The 18,239-nt window shown below is 40.7% G+C and overlaps 1 protein-coding gene across 1 annotated transcript in view; it reads left to right on the top strand.

Annotated features, from left to right (window-relative positions):
- Positions 1-6,994: 6,994 nt before the first annotated feature.
- LOC133570790 (protein bicaudal D homolog 2) overlaps positions 6,995-18,239 on the top strand; it is a 108,732-nt gene continuing 97,487 nt past the window's right edge. Inside the window, exon 1 of the mRNA XM_061923508.1 lies at positions 6,995-7,488. Coding sequence (XP_061779492.1) covers positions 7,249-7,488 — 240 coding nt within the window. The 5' untranslated portion in view covers positions 6,995-7,248. The remainder of the gene's footprint in view (positions 7,489-18,239) is intronic.

The following is an 18,239-nucleotide window of genomic DNA, read 5'->3' as shown; positions in this document are numbered from 1 at the left end:
ACGGATCGATACAGCGTCCGCATTACTGAAGACGCCGCACCGATCCGCCTGTCGATCTCACGATCCACTCTTCCCTCACTCGTGAACAAGACTCCGAGGTACTTGAACTCCTCCACTTGGGGCAAGATCTCCTCCCCAACCCGGAGATGGCACTCCACCCTTTTCCGGGCGAGAACCATGGACTCGGACTTGGAGGTGCTGATTCTCATCCCAGTCGCTTCACACTCAGCTGCGAACCGATCCAGTGAGAGCTGAAGATCCTGGCAGATGAAGCCATCGGACCACATCATCTGCAAAAAGCAGAGACCTAATCCTGCAGCCACCAAACCAGATCCCCTCAACGCCTTGACTGCGTGTTAAAATACTGAACAGATGTTTATTGGGATAAGGTAAACATCTGTTCAGTATTTTAACATAAAAGTGTTTGATTGTGAGGCATTAAAAGCCACAAAATGCAACGGGTCCATCAGACCCACAAACGCTGACTGAGTAACAACAATATACACATTACACAAGGGTTAAACGGGCTAAATATTAAGAAAGTTATGGCATTTTTTAACAAAAAGGTCACACCTAAAATCTTGAGCCTAATTGAATTTGTATTGAAGAAGTTGACCATTTTCACTGGTTTTAATGATCCATAACTTTCTTAATATTTATCACAGGGAGAATGATACTTATATCACTGGAATCGCCCACACAAGACCTCTATAAAAATACTGGTTTATGTCAAGCAATTTTTTAAGTTTTACACACATTCCTATAGGGAAGTAGGCCATACTGTAATACCTTACTGTACAGTGCATCTATCTATTGATGTAGTTCATAATATATACCAGCAGATGGCAGCATGCAGGTGTGTTGTAGTTTGAGCCGCTTGACACCCGGCGCCCACACACACTTCCGGGTTCCACATAAGCAATCACGAAAAGCGAGTTGGGAAATGATGTCTTTTCAACGAGTGGGCGTGTGTCTTTTATGCAATGTTAAACTACGTTTCCCAGAATGCACCGCCGCAGTTTGAAGGGGCCGGACCAGCTGGGAGCGCCATGCAAGAAAACGCCCGCTCAGCTGTTCCATTGACGCCAGTATGAATTTCAAGCAAGTTTCGGAAGTAGGTCAAATGTTCCTTCAAAATAAAATACGTATTACGTTGTCATTTTGATAACGGGTGATACATTGTGCTTTTGTGCATATTATCCACGTTTAGAGAGCTTATATAAAAGCTATAATATCTAAATGAGGTTATAGAGGCGCAGTAATGTGAAATACTATGTTTCTATGCGGAGGCGCCGATCCCGTGACAGACAATGCCGGGCACCCACGTGGGATTGATGGCAGCTGTCAATCTTTAAAATAAAATTTGAAAAATCAATCTTGTTGTTATTGATTTTGTGGCGAGTTTGGTCCGTTTTACTTAATAATAGAGTCGAACATCATATAATCTATAACAGGGGTCGGCAACCCAAAATGTTGAAAGAGCCATATTGGACCAAAAATACAAAAACAAATCGGTCTGGAGCCGCAAAAAAAATTAAAAGCCATATTACATACAGATAGTGTGTCATGAGATATAAATTGAAATAAGAGGACTTAAAGGAAACTAAATGACCTCAAATATAGCTACAAATGAGGCATATTGATGCAATATGTACATATAGCTAGCCTAAATAGCATGTTAGCATCGATTAGCTTGCAGTCATGCAGTGACCAAATATGCCCGATTAGCACTCCACACAAGTCAATAACATCAACAAAACTCACCTTTGTGCATTCACGCACAACGTTAAAAGTTTGGTGGACAAAATGAGACAGAAAAAGAAGTGGCATAAAACACGTCCTAGAAAGTTATACATGTAAACAAACTAAGGTGAGTTCAAGGACCGCCAAAATTAGTGGGACAAAACGGCGCTCGCCAAATACTCGAATCAGTGAAGCATGTTTAATACAAACAGTGTGCTTTATAACAATTGAGGAGGTTTGTGTCATGTTTGTCCTCCTTCAGAAACCATATTAACACAAAAAATTTATTTTTTCCCCCTCATCTTTTTTCATACATTTTCGAAAAAGCTCCAGAGAGCCACTAGGGCGGCGCTAAAGAGCCGCATGTGGCTCTAGAGCCGCGGGTTGCCGACCCCCGATCTATAACTAACAAAGCCTTACCAAAATTTCGCTGTGCCCGATAATGAAGTAATGACTCAATCATCGTGACTTTGAACACATTGCACACGAGCGAATGAAGGGCATACTTACTCAACAGCCATATACAGGACTGTCTCAGAAAATTCGAATATTGTGATAAAGTCCTTTATTTTCTGTAATGCAACTAAAAACGTGAAAATGGAGATGATGATTACATTTTCCAGCATGATCTGGCACCTCCTTCCGCCCGATTGTAGCTGAGATAGGCTCCAGCGCCCCCCGCGACCCCAAAGGGAATAAGCGGTAGTAAATGGATGGATGGATGGATCTGGCACCTGCCCACAGTGCCAAAACCACCAGTAACTGGTGTACTGACCATGGCATTACTGTCCTCGATTGGCCTGCCAACACCCCTGACCTGAACACCATAGAGAATTTGTGGGGTATTGTGAAGAAGAAGCTGAAAGACACCAGACCCAATAATGCAAATGAGCTAAAGCTATTGAAGCATCCTGGGCATACATAACATCTCAGCAATGCCACAGGCTGATTGCCTCCATGCCACGCTGCATTGATGCAGTAATCCGTGCAAAAGGATTCCCAACCAAGTGCTGAGTGCATTCATTGACATTTTCAAATGTTTGATTTTGTTTTGCTGTTATAAATCTTGTTTTTTAACTTGGTCTGAGGAAATATTCTAATTTTTTGAGATAGGATTTTTGAGTTTTCTTAAGCTGTATGCCATAATCAGCCATATTAAAATAATAAGTGGCTTGCAATATTTCAGTTGATGTGTAATGAATCCAGAATGTATGACATGTTCATGTTTTTAGTTGCCTTACAGAAAATAAATCACAATATTCTAATTTTCTAAGACAGTCCTGTATATCCACTAAGGGTGGCAGTATGAACAATGCCAACACTGTCATAAACATGTGCCATATAGTGACAAATTTTGGAAGAATATTTGCACCGCAACACAACATAAACACTACAGAACATATTCCCAGAATTCCCTGCAGCACCAACTCTTCCGAAACGCTACAATATAAACAAACGCCATTGGTGAATCTACACCTAGCATCCACTGTAACGATACCACGTACAATAGCATATATAGTCGATACTACTATGCTTACATGGATATTTTTTAACATCACAAAATCTTCTTCTGTTATTTTTAAATGTATATTATGTTTATAAACTCAGGAAATATGTCCCTGGACACACGAGGACTTTGAATATGACCAATGTATGATCCTGTAAGTACTTGGTATCGGATTGTGGTATCATCCAAAACTAATGTAAAGTATCCAACAACAGAAGAATAAGTGATTATTACATTTTAACAGACGTGTAGATAGAACATGTTGAAACAGAAAATAACCAGATATTAACAGTATTTTTATTTTTTATTTTATTTCAATTTTATTATTATTATTACTCCATCTTATCCGTCTTGTCTTTTAACAAAGAAACAAGGAAGTCACAATCTTCGTTCAATGAATGTTCTGCAATTTGTCATCCCCAAAGTAAGAACTGAACTGGGCATGAAAGCATTTAGGTTTTCAGCACCGAAGGCTTGGAAAAACCTACAATCGAATCTTCAACTTCAAACCCTTGTTACATTAAATGCTTTTAAAGCCTCCGTGAAATGATTGCAGTCTACCTTGTCTGTATGCGCACATGCCATGTGAGCATGTTTTAATGTTGTAAATGTGATGTTTTATGTGTTTACTGTTTTTAATGAAACCTTGATGCTGCCCTCTTGGCCAGCTGGTTTCCCTTGGAAAAGAGATCTTTGATCTCGGTGGGATTTTACCTGCAAAATAAAGGCTGAATAAAATATGAACAGCAAATGAACAAGTAGATTAATAATTCCTTTTCTACCACTTGTCCTTAATAATTTTGACAAAATAATAGAATGATAAATTACACAACACCTCCAGGCAACTACAACCCTAGACTAACCCTCCCCCCACCACATCCCACCTCCCCGGATTGTAAATAATCAAATGTAAACAATCAAATGTATATACTTGTTCTTATGCTTTCCGAGCTCACTATGTTCAATGCTCGCTGTGCATATCCTACCAAGTCAGACCTACACTGTTTCAATGTCCATTTCTCAGATGATATAATTGTTGATGACTGAAGTGCTGATATCAACCAAACCTAACCCCGCTCCCCGCCCCAACCCCCTCCACATCTCACCCCCCGGATTGTAAATAATGTAAATAATTCAATGTATATACTCTGATGATTAACTTGTGTGATGACTATATTATGCTGATAGTATATATTTGTACCATGAATTGATTAACGTGGACCCCGACTTAAATAAGTTGAAAAACGTATTGGGGTGTTACCATTTAGTGGTCAATTGTACGGAAAATGTACTGTACTGTGCAATCTACTAATAAAAGTCTCAATCAATCAATCATATGTTACTGCATATGCCAGCAGCTAAATTAGGAGCCTTTGTTTCTTTACTTATTACCAAGTTGTCTTCTATGTTCACTATTTTATTTAAGGACAAAATTGCAATAAGAAACATATGTATAATGTACACTAAGATTTTTTTTGTTGTTAAACTAAAGCCAATAATGAAATTTTTTGTGGTCTCCTTTATTTAGAAAAGTACCGAAATACTTTTGGTACCGGTACCATAAATATTGGTATCGGGACAACACTAATACACACTAGGGCTGCAACAACTAATCGATTAAATCGATTATAAAAATAGTTGGCGATTAATTTAGTCATCGATTTGTTGGATCTATGCTATGCGCATGCGCACAGGCTACTTATTTTTTTAAAACATTTTTATATATTTATTTTTTATTTTTTAAACCTTTATTTAAAAACTGCAACATTTACAAACAGCTGAGAAACAATAATCAAAATAAGTATGGTGCCAGTATGGTGTTTTTCTTCTTCAATAAAATACTGGAAAGGATAGTAATGTAGTCTGTCTCTTTTATCCGATTATTCATCGATTAATCAAAGTAATATTCGACAGATTAATCGATTATCAAATTAGTTGTTAGTTGCAGCCCTAATACAAACACACTGAGCACCCACTGGAAGAAATGTAGATCTACCATGAATTGATTTACGTGGACCCCGACTTAAACAAGTTGAAAAACTTATTCGGGTGTTACCATTTAGTGGTCAATTGTACGGAATATGTACTGTTCTGTGCTATCTACTAATAAAAGTCTCAATCAATCAATCATATGTTACTGCATATGCCAGCAGCTAAATTAGGAGCCTTTGTTTGTTTACTTATTACTAAGTTGTCTTGTATGTTCACTATTTTATTTAAGGACAAAATTGCAATAAGAAACATATGTTTAATGTACTCTAAGATTTTTTTTTTGTTAAACTAAAGCCAATAATGAAATTTTTGTGGTCTCCTTTATTTAGAAAAGTACCGAAATACTTTTGGTACCGGTACCATAAATATTGGTATCGGAACAACACTAATACACACTAGGGCTGCAAAAACTAATCGATTAAATTGATTAATATCGATTATAAAGATAGTTGGCGATTCATTTAGTCGTCGATTCGTTGGATCTATGCTATGCGCATGTGCAGAGGCTACTTTTTTATTTATTTTTATTTATTTATATATATATATATTTTTTAAACCTTTATTTATAATCTGCAACATTTACAAACAGCTGAGAAACAATAATCAAAAGAAGTATGGTGCCAGTATGGTGTTTTTCTTCTTCAATAAAATACTGGAAAGGATAGTAATGTAGTCTGTCTCTTTTATCCGATTATTAATCGATTAATCGAAGTAATAATCGACAGATTAATCGATTATCAAATTAGTTGTTAGTTGCAGCCCTAATACACACACACACCGAGCACCCACTGGAAGAAATGTAGATCTACCATGAATTGATTTACGAAAAACGTATTCGGGTGTTACCATTTAGTGGTCAATTGTACGGAATATGTACTGTACTGTGCAATCTACTAATAAAAGTCTCAATCAATCAATCATATGTTACTGCATATGCCAGCAGCTAAATTAGGAGCCTTTGTTTGTTTACTTATTACCAAGTTGTCTTCTATGTTCACTATTTTATTTAAGGACAAAATTGCAATAAGAAACATATGTTTAATGTACTCTAAGATTTTTTTTTTGTTAAACTAAAGCCAATAATGACATTTTTTGTGGTCTCCTTTATTTAGAAAAGTACCGGAAATACTTTTGGTACCGGTACCATAAATATTGGTATCGGGACAACACTAATACACACTAGGGCTGCAACAACTAATCGATTAAATCGATTAAAATCGATTATAAAAATAGTTGGCGATTAATTTAGTCATTTTTTTTATTTATTTTTTTTATATATTTTTTATTTTTTTAAACCTTTATTTATAATCTGCAACATTTACAAACAGCTGAGAAACAATAATCAAAAATAACTATGGTGCCAGTATGGTGTTTTTTTTCTTCAATAAAATACTGGAAAGGATAGTAATGTCTCTTTTGTCCGATTATTAATCGATTAATCAGTGTGTGTGTATTAGTTGTAGCCCTAATACACACACACTGAGCACCCACTGGAAGAAATGTAGATCTACCATGAATTGATTTACGTGGACCCCGACTTAAAGAAGTTGAAAAACTTATTGGGGTGTTACCATTTAGTGGTCAATTGTACGGAAAATGTACTGTACTGTGCAATCTACTAATAAAAGTTTCAATCAATCAATCAATCAATCGGCGCCTATATGTTCCTATGTGTTTTATTCTGAAGGTAAACATGCGAAGTAGTGTATCCGTTTCCGCTGTCGTCACACTTAGTCCACGCCCACACGGAGCAATCCCCAGTCTCACAAACCGGCGGAGGAGGAGAAGCGATGAAGCATTTCTAAGACGTTCCAGCGTCTGTCCTCGTAGGGATTCTACGGCCGTCGCCTACATGACCAAAGACGCGAGAGAAGCCACAAAAAAAGGCCGAACGTAACAACCATGCAGTTCAAATACAGACGGACTTGAGCTCGCCCCTGCGACCAAGGTGACATCGCCGCATCCTTCTTGGTTCTCCTCAGCTGCGCCTCCTCCTCCTCCTCATCATGTCCGTGCAAGGGCACGGCTACCCCGAGCCGTTACTGCCGCTCCAGGCCGGTCCGGAGCGGATGCGGGTGGAGATCGAGCGGCTCTCCCGGGAGCTGAGCCAGACCACGGGCGAGAAGATCCAGGCCGCCGAGTACGGACTGGCGGTGCTGGAGGAGAAGCAGCAGCTCAAGCAGCGGTACGACGAGCTGGAGGTGGAGTATGAAGGTGTCCGGCAGGAGCTGGAGCAGATCAAGGAGGTGAGAAAGTCCATTTTCCCCATCTCTCCGAGGAGATATATTGAATGTAATGCGTTCGTATGAAATGGTATAAATACAGACCATTTACATGCTTGTCATTGGTACGATTTTTTAAATACAAATATGTTCGAAATATCATCATCATCATCATCATCATCATCATCATCATCATCATCATCATCATCATCATCATCTCCCATGAAATTAATGTCATGCTGCAAGGTCAGGATGAAGATAGGCTGCTCCTCACCCAACCCCCCTTTTGCTCCTCTTCTCTCCCCTTTGCACTAACCTGCCTTCTCTTTGCTCCTCTTTGCCTCTTTTTGCTCCTTTTTGCACTTCCATTGCTCCCTTTTTGCTCCCTTTTTCTCCTCTTTGCTCCCCTTCGCCCCTCGTTGCTCCCCTTTGCACTACCTTTGCTCCTCTTTGCTTCTTTTTGCTCTATTTTGCACTTCCATTGCAACCTTTTTGCTCCTCTTTGATCCTCTTCTCTCCCCTTTGCACTAACCTGCCTTCTCTTTGCTCCTCTTTGCCTCTTTTTGCTCCTTTTTGCACTTCCATTGCTCCCTTTTTGCTCCCATTTGCTCCTCTTTGCTCCCCTTTGCCCCTCGTTGCTCCCCTTTGCACTACCTTTGCTCCCCTTTGCTTCTTTTTGCTCTATTTTGCACTTCCATAGCGACCTTTTTGCTCCACTTTGATCCTCTTCTCTCCCCTTTGCACTAACCTGCCTTCTCTTTGCCTCTTTTTGCTCCTTTTTGCACTTCCATTGCTCCCCTTTTGCTCCTCTTTGCTCCCCTTCGCCCCTCGTTGCTCCCCTTTGCACTACTTTTGCTCCTCTGCTTCTTTTTGCTCTATTTTGCACTTCCATTGCGACCTTTTTGCTCCTCTTTGATCCTCTTCTCTCCCCTTTGCACCACCGTTCCTCCTCTTTGCTTCTTTTTGCTCTTTTTTGCACTTCCATTGCTCCCCCTTTGCTTCGCTTTGATTCTTTTTGCTCCCCTTTTACCTCCCCCTTTGCTTCTTTTTGCTCTTTTATTGCACTTCCATCACTCCCTTTTTGCTCCTCTTTTCACCCTCTTTGCTCCTCTTTGCACTTTCATTGCTCCCTTTTTGCTCCCCTTTATGCCCCCTTTGCTTCCCTTTGCTCCTCTTATTTCCCCTTTGCACTATATTGCTCCTCTTTGTTTCTTTTCGCTCTTTTTTGCACTTCCATCGCTCCTCTTTTCACCCTCTTTGCTCCTCTTTGCACTTTCATTGCTCCCCTTTTGCTCCCCTTTATGCCCTCTTTGCTTCCCTTTGCTCCCCTTTGCTCCTCTTATGTCCCCTTTGCACTATATTGCTCCTCTTTGCTTCTTTTCGCTCTTTTTTGCACTTCCATCGCTCCCTTTTTGCTCCTCTTTTCACCCTCTTTGCTCCTCTTTGCACTTTCATTGCTCCCCTTTTGCTCCCGTTTATGCCCTTTTGCTTCCCTTTGCTCCCCTTATTTCCCCTTTGCACTATATTGCTCCTCTTTGCTTCTTTTCGCTCTTTTTTGCACTTCCATTTCTCCCTCTTTGCTCCTCTTTACGCCCTCTTTGCTCCTCTTTAGCCCTCTGTGCTCCTCTGTGCTCCTCTTATCTCCCCATTGCACTATACTGCTCCTTTTTGCTCTTTTTTGCACTTTGATTGCTCTTTTATGCTCTTTTTGCACTTCTGTTGCTCCCTCTTTGCTGCTCTTTGCACTTCCATTACTCTCTTTTTGCTCCTCTTTAGCCCTCTGTGCTTTTCTTTGCTCCTCTTATCTCCCCATTGCACTATACTGCTCCTCTTTGCTTCTTTTTGCTCTTTTTTGCACTTTGATTGCTCCTTTATGCTCTTTTTGCACTTCTGTTGCTCCCTCTTTGCTTCTCTTTGCACTTCCATTGCTCTCTTTTTGCTCCTCTTTAGCCCTCTGTGCTCCTCTTTGCTCCTCTTATCTCCCCATTGCACTATACTGCTCCTCTTTGCTTCTTTTTGCTCTGTACTTTGATTGCTCCTTTATGCTGTTTTGGCACTTCTGTTGCTCCCTCTTTGCTCCTCTTTGCACTTCCATTGCGCCGCTTTTGCTCCCCTTTACGCCCTCTTTGTTCCTCTTATCTCCCCTTTGCAGTATATTGCTCCAATTGCTTCTTTTTGCTATTGTTTGCACTTCCAGTGCTCCCCTTTTGCTCCTCTTTGCATTCCCAACTTCACTAATTCATACATCTACTTCTCGTCGTGTCGCCGTAATTCTCCAAAAGCCTCACACCTGTTTTGTCAACTACCTTCCTGTGTTGTCAGCATCATATTTCAAGACGTGTTGTAGCAATCACATTCAAAACGTTTGTATTTATCATCGGTCTGCTTTGTTTCTAAAAAAAAAAAGAAAAGTTGTTCCTCCAACAAGAACGGGCAGTTTGTCTCGCGAGAGGCGGGAAGCAGGTTTGAATTTTGAAAGGTTCCCGCTCAGAAGCGAGGCGATGAGTAACCCAGCGAGGAAGCCAAAGTTGTTGCAATCCTTTGGGAATGGCAAGAATGTGGCAGCTGGAGTTCAGTGAGAGATAACCATAAAGGAGGTGTCTGTTTCAGACTGGCTCCGACTCCTCTACCACTCTGTGCCATTATACTTTTGTGCCGCACTTTATTCACAGAGAAATGTTACTTTAAAATGTGCGAGACTCGTCATGGAAAACATTCCTGCCCTGACTCAGACGAGCTTGTGGTTGCTCACGTCCTGCTTTGTCAACCAAAAACGACTGACTTGGTCTGGAACAGTTCACAAGATGAACCATTCGGGTCTTATTACGGCTTTGTGACACAGTCAGTGTTTGTTATTGTTGTTTTTAGAATCCTAGGAATCCACCATTACTATTTATCAGCTGTGGTTCTTCAACTTACCAAAACAAAACTCTTAAGATGGCTCCTAAAAGCTCTAACCTTTGATTAGTTTTTTGTTCTCAGTGCGTCGTTGAATATCGCACAGTATTTTAAGTTAAAGCATAACATTGTAACATATTAGTGGTCTTTCAACAACAGACAACTGGCTAACGTTAGCATTAGCACAGTGTTTCTTCATGCTTTCATTCAGTGTTTGGACAAGGACATTTGTTAAAAAAACGTATCAGCTGCCACCTAGAAGTCATTTGGCAACTGTTGGGCTCTTTGGCTTAAAGGCCTACTGAAATGCGATTTTCTTATTTAAACGGGGATAGCAAGTCCATTCTATGTGTCATATTTGATCATTTTGCGATATTGCCATATTTTTGCTGAAAGGATTTAGTAGAGAACATCGACGATAAAGTTCACAACTTTTGGTCGCTGATAAAAAAGCCTTGCCTGTACCGGAAGTAGCAGACGAGTAGCGTGACGTCACAGGTTGGAGTTGTTTACAATCATGGCCACCAGCAGCGAGAGCGATTCAGACCGAGAAAGCGACGATTTCCCCATTAATTTGAGCGAGTATGAAAGATTCGTGGATGAGGAAAGTGAGAGTGAAGGACTAGAGGGCAGTGGGAGCGATTCAGATAGGGAATATGCTGTGAGAGGCGGGTGGGACCTGATATTCAGACTAAAACAGTAAATAAACACAAGACATATACATATACTCTATTAGCCACAACACAACCAGGCTTATATTTAATATGCCACAAATTAATCCCGCATAACAAACACCTCCCCCCTCCCGTCCATACAACCCGCCAATACAACTCAAACACCTGCACAACACACTCAATCCCACAGCCCAAAGTACCGTTCACCTCCCCAAAGTTCATACAGCACATATATTTCCCCAAAGTCCCCAAAGTTACGTATGTGACATGCACATAGCGGCAAGCAATCAAATGTTTGGAAGCCGCCGCTGCATGCGTACTCACGGTACCGCGTCTGCACATCCAACTCAAAGTCCTCCTGGTAAGAGTCTCTGTTGTCCCAGTTCTCCACAGGCCAATGGTAAAGCTTGACTGTCATCTTCCGGGAATGTAAACAATGAAACACCGGCTGTGTTTGTGTTGCTGCAGTCGGCCTCAATACACCGCTTCCCACCTACAGCTTTCTTCTTTGCTGTCTCCATTGTTCATTGCACAAATTGCAAAAGATTCACATACACAGATGTCCAGAATACTGTGGAATTTTGCGATGAAAACAGACGACTTCATAGCTGGCCACCATGCTGTCCCAAAATGTCCTCTACAATCCGTGACGTCACGCGCTGACGTCATCATACCGAGACGTTTTTAGCAGGATATTTTGCGCAAAATTTAAAATTGCACTTTAGTAAACTAACCCGGCCGTATTGGCATGTGTTGCAATGTTAAGATTTCATAATTGATATATAAACTATCAGACTGTGTGGTCGGTAGTAGTGGGTTTCAGTTGGCCTTTAAGAGGTAGTGTTTGGCATGCTGGGATTTGAGGCGCTGGTTTGGAGGTGTGAATAAGTGACGAAGGCTTGCCTGAGAAAGATGTAGGGCGGATGAAATGGAGGTGAGTGAAAAGTTTGGCTTTGGTGGGAGCAGGTGGGTGTTTGAGGTAGTGCACGCGTCCATGTAAACACAATTTCACCAAACATTTCACTCACATTCCAACAATTTCTGTGACTTTCCGCGTTTAATAGAAGATTCTGTTTTGTTTTGGCTAATTCCATGATTCCATCTGTCTTTACCTTCAATCGTCGGACCTTATACTCCGAACAGATTATTAACACAAAGGAAAAACATGATCGAAACAACACACTAGGGTTGTACGGTATACCGGTACTAGTATAGTATCGAGATGGTCTCCTGCTGGCCACACTATGGACTGGACTCTCACTATTATGTTAGATCCACTATGAACTAGACTAGGGGTCGGCAACCCGTGGGTCCAGAGCCGCATGCGGCTGGCTCTTAGATCACTCTGATGCGGCTCAGCTGCTTACTTGACAACCCCCGCTACCACCAAAACCAGCCCCCTCCCAACCCCGCCCACCTCAACCGACACATGGGGGATTTGGGGTTTGGTGGTAGCGGGGGGTGTATTATGTAGCCCGGAAGAGTTAGGGATGCATGGGATTCTGGGTATTTGTTCTGTTGTGTTTATGTTGTGTTACGGTGCGGATTTTCTCCCAAAATGTGTTTGTCATTCTTGTTTGGTGTGGGTTCACAGTGTGGCGCATATTAGTAAGAGTGTTAAAGTTGTTTATATCGCCACCCTCAGTGTAACCTGTATGGCTGTTGACCAAGTATGCCTTGCAGTCATATACGTGTGCAGGCAGAGGCCGCATACAACATGTAACCGGGCTGGCACGCTGTTAGTACAGGCTGTAGAGGGCGCTAATGGCAGTGCCATCACGGCATGACATTGTTAGTGTTGTTCAGACATTCGAAAGGATGGCAGCCCTGAATTTCGGGAATCTCCCGGAAAAATCGGGACGGTTGGCAAGTATGACGCTGTCAAGCGGCATTCATATAAAACTCGCGAGCCGCACTAACATTACATTTTCATATTAAGGTGCGGGCCGCAAAATAACGTCTCACGGGCCGCGTGTCTTAGACCCCTGGTTTATACATAGCACAAAGCAACAAAAAAAAGCTTTGTATGCTGTTATTTCATTTTAAATTTCAAAAGAGTTTTGTGGCTCCCATTGTTTTCTTTAATTTGTGAAACTGGTCAAAATGGCTCTTTGAGTGGTAAAGGTTGCCGACCCCTGGACTAGACTCTCACAATATTATGCTAGATCCACTATGGACTGGACTCTCACTATTATGTTAGATCCACTATGGACTGGTCTCTCACAATATTATGCTAGATCCACTACTGACTGGACTCTCACTATTATGTTAGATCCACTATGGACTGGACTCTCACAATATTATGCTAGATCCACTATGGACTGGACTCTCACTATTATGTTAGATCCACTACGGACTGGTCTCTCACAATATTATGCTAGATCCACTATGGACTGGACTCTCACTATTATGTTAGGTCCACTATGGACTGGACTCTCACTATTATGTTAGATCCACTATGGACTGGTCTCTCACAATATTATGCTAGATCCACTATGGACTGGACTCTCACTATTATGTTAGATCCACTATGGACTGGACTCTCACAATATTATGCTAGATCCACTATGGACTGGACTCTCACTATTATGTTAGATCCACTATGGACTGGTCTCTCACAATATTATGCTAGATCCACTATGGACTGGACTTTCACTATTATGTTAGATCCACTATGGACTGGACTCTCACTATTATGTTAGATCCACTATGGACTGGACTCTCACTATTATGCTAGATCCACTATGGACTGGACTCTCACTATTATGTTAGATCCACTATGGACTGGACTCTCACTATTATGCTAGATCCACTATGGACCGGACTCTCACTATTATGTTAGATCCACTATGGACTGGACTCTCACAATATTATGCTAGATCCACTATGGACTGGACTCTCACTATTATGTTAGATGCACTATGGACTGGACTCTCACTATTATGTTAGATCCACTTTGGACTGGACTCTCACTATTATGTTAGATCCACTATGGACTGGACTCTCACTATTATGTTAGATCCACTATGGACTGGACTCTCACTATTATGCTAGATCCACTATGGACTGGACTCTGACTATTATGCTAGATCCACTATGGACTGGACTCTCACTATTATGTTAGATGCACTATGGACCAGACTCATTATTATGTTAGATCCACTATGGACTGGACTATTTCTATTATGTTAGATCCACTATGGACTAGACTCTCATAATATTATGCTAGATCCACTATGGACTGGACTCTCACTATTATCTTAGATCCACTATGGACTGGACTATTTCTATTATGTTAGATCCACTATGGACTAGACTCTCATAATATTATGCTAGATCCACTATGGACTGGACTCTCACTATTATCTTGGATCCACTATGGACTGGACTCTCACAATATTATGCTGGATCCACTATGGACTGGACTCTCACTATTATGCTAGATCCACTATGGACTGGACTCTCACTATTATGTTAGATGCACTATGGACTGGACTCTCACAATATTATGCTAGATCCACTATGGACTGGACTCTCACTATTATGCTAGATCCACTATGGACTGGACTCTCACAATATTATGCTAGATCCACTATGGACTGGACTCTCACTATTATGCTAGATCCACTATGGACTGGACTCTCACTATTATGTTAGATGCACTATGGACTGGACTCTCACTATTATGTTAGATCCACTTTGGACTGGACTCTCACTATTATGTTAGATGTACTATGGACTGGACTCTCACTATTATGTTAGATGTACTATGGACTGGACAGACGGTTAGACGGTAAAGAAATCTACTCGTTTCTGTTCTTCTCGGTGAAGAGAAACATCTGTTTTCCTTCTTCGTCTTGGGGCGACCATCCCCCTCCACACCCCAAGTGTTTATCCGGCAGAGAGGCCGTAGTTTTGCCATGCATCTCCGGCAAAGATGTCAAGCTGGTAAAAGACCACAAGTCCCTTGATGGTAATGGTCATCAAATGCAACCAATGAAGACGAGTTTCACAATAGATGCTATTTTTCAGGTTTTAGTTTGGTAGACAACATTTTATCGTGACGGACCATAAAGTCAAATGTTGGTTCTTCACTGAAGCAAAGGTTCTTGCTGGTTGCAGATAATTGGATGTTTATCCTTGAAGACTAGAGCTATGCTCCTTTATCTCCTCCATTTCCTCAGTCATCTCCCACCCCCCAAGGGCAGCATCAGTATAAAAGACAGAATGGTTGTTATCTCCTATGAAATGCAAACACAATCCTCTGCTGTCTACTTGGCGTTCTCTGTATTGTCTGCTAAACTAGCAGGGACAGACTTGAGCAAACACACGATGATCTGCTGTCGCAATGTTGAACTAAAATGGAATCTTTCCTTGCATTTCCCCCTAATCGTGTTCTTGTTGTTCTCCTCACTGTTTGATCTTTGAAAGATGGCTATTATTACTATAACGTTAGTATTGTTTTTGTTTTGTATTTAAACTGATTGTTGCGTTTACATCCTCAACAGACTGCAATAGAATGTCTGGGAGATTCAGGACATGGAATTCCGCATTCTTCTCACTTGATAGCATGCGTGAATTCCACGAGAAACCTCTTCATTGATTTACTGTATTGTCAGAGTAGGGCTGGGCATCAATATATATCGTGATGGACGGGTAATTCTTAGAGATGTCCGATACGGCCGATAAATGCTTTAAAATGTAATATCGGAAATTATCGGTATCGTTTTTTTTATCGGTATCGTTTTTTTTTGTTTTTTTTTAATATTTTTTTTTTTTGGTATTAAATCAACATAAAAAACACAAGATACACTTACAATTAGTGTACCAACCCAAAAAACCTTCCTCCCCAATTTACACTCATTCACACAAAAGGGTTGTTTCTTTCTGTTATTAAAGGGGAACATTATCACAATTTCAGAATGGTTAAAACCATTAAAAATCAGTTCCCATTTTTTCAAAATTTTACCCATCACGCAATATCCCTAAAAAAAGATTCAAAGTGCCTGATTTTAACCACCCGTCCATTTTCCTGTGACGTCACATAGTGAAGCCAACACAAACAAACATGGCGGAAAAAACAGCAAGTTATAGCGACATTAGCTCGGATTCAGACTCGGATTTCAGCGGCCTAAGCGATTCAACAGATTACGAATGTATTGAAACGGATAGTTGTAGTGTGGAGGCAGGTAGCGAAAACGAAATTGAAGAAGAAACTGAAGCTGTTGAGCCATATCGGTTTGAACCGTATGCAAGCGAAACCGACAAAAACGACACGACAGCCAGCGACACGGGAGAAAGCGAGGATGAATTCGGCGATCGCCTTCTAACCAACGATTGGTATGTGTTTGTTTGGCATTAAAGGAAACTAACAACTATGAACTAGGTTTACAGCATATGAAATACATTTGGCAACAACATGCACTTTGAGAGTGCAGAAAGCCCAATTTTCATCAATTAATATATTCTGTAGACATACCCTCATCAGCGCTCTTTTCCTGAAAGCTGATCTGTCCAGTTTTGGAGTTGATGTCAGCAGGCCAGGGAAGCTAGGGTTGATAGAGGGTTTAGCTCGCTCGTCTTGCTTGCCGTGCTACCGAGGTCCTTTGTCCCTGAATTGCTGACACACTCCGGCAGATTCAATGGGGGTCTGGCGGCAGATTTCTTTGACTTTATCGTTGGAAATGCATCTGCTTTGAGTGTCGCAGGATATCCACACATTCTTGCCATCTCTGTCGTAGCATAGCTTTCGTCGGTAAAGTGTGCGGAACAAACGTCCAATTTCTTGCCACTTTCGCATCTTTGGGCCACTGGTGCAACTTGAATCCGTCCCTGTTCGTGTTGTTACACCCTCCGACAACACACCGACGAGGCATGATGTCTCCAAGGTACGGAAAACAGTCGAAAAAACGGAAAATAACAGAGCTGATTTGACTCGGTGTTTGAGATAATGGCGGATTGCTTCCCGATGTGACGCCACGTTGTGACGTCATCGCTCCGAGGGCGAATATTAGAAAGGCGTTTAATTCGCCAAAATTCACCCATTTAGAGTTCGGAAATCGGTTAAAAAAATATATGGTCTTTTTTCTGCAACATCAAGGTATATATTGACGCTTACATAGGTCTGGTGATAATGTTCCCCTTTAATATTCTGGTTCCTACATTATATATCAATACAGTCTGCAAGGAATACAGTCCGTAAGCACACATGATTGTGCGTGCTGCTGGTCCACTAATAGTACTAACCTTTAACAGTTAATTTTACTCATTTTCATTCATTACTAGTTTCTATGTAACTGTTTTTATATTGTTTTACTTTCTTTTTTATTCAATAATTTTATTTAAATTTATTTATCTTATTTTATTTTATTATTATTTTTTAAAAGGACCTTATCTTCACCATACCTGGTTGTCCAAATTAGGCATAATAATGCGTTAATTCCACGACTGTATATATCGGTTGATATCGGTATCGGTAATTAAGGGTTTGGTCAATATCGGAATATCGGCAAAAAGCCATTATCGGACATCCCTAGTAATTATCAATAAAAAATGCATTCAAGTTTTTTTCTTGGTGGGAAGAAAGGTGAAGTATGGAAGCAAGGTTAGTTGCAAGAACAAAAGCACTCGTAAGGCATGAAGTGATCACTAATCAGTGGGAGTGACACACTAACAGCCAATCAGGTGACGGTATCAACTGTCAAGTTTGCTTGATTCTTTGCATGGAGTGACAAGAAAAAGTCAAAATTAAGAAATTATGGATACAAGAGGAAAAGTCCGTTTTTGGATGTTTTCAAAGGGACCGTAGTCAGACCAATGTGGTCTGTAAATGATGCAAGGCAAGACCGCCAATACCACACCACCTTAGCTCACCCTTTAGAGCACAGCTGTAACTTCCTGCCGAAACCTGCAGAAAATGGTTCTTCTCAGGTTTCTCTATGTTTACATTTTAACACGTTGCACTATTTTCTTACACTTTATGAAGCACTTCTTACATATTCCTTTATTTTAAGAGATTAATGTTAAGTGTTCAATGTGATTTTACTATTTTGTTGACATTGTTTGAGTGTTTTCCATGCTTGTGTTGACATTTCCTTTCTGCCTTGATAGCTGAGGGATTATAATCACAGAAAATTACATTTTAAATCAAATATATTTTTCTCCTGCTCCTTATTTTCCATAGGTCATAAAAATGTCAATAAT

The sequence above is a fragment of the Nerophis lumbriciformis genome, linkage group LG01 (genome assembly GCF_033978685.3).
Source record: "Nerophis lumbriciformis linkage group LG01, RoL_Nlum_v2.1, whole genome shotgun sequence".
Classification (NCBI taxonomy): Eukaryota; Metazoa; Chordata; class Actinopteri; order Syngnathiformes; family Syngnathidae; genus Nerophis; species Nerophis lumbriciformis.
This window is presented reverse-complemented; position numbering and strand designations above follow the sequence as displayed.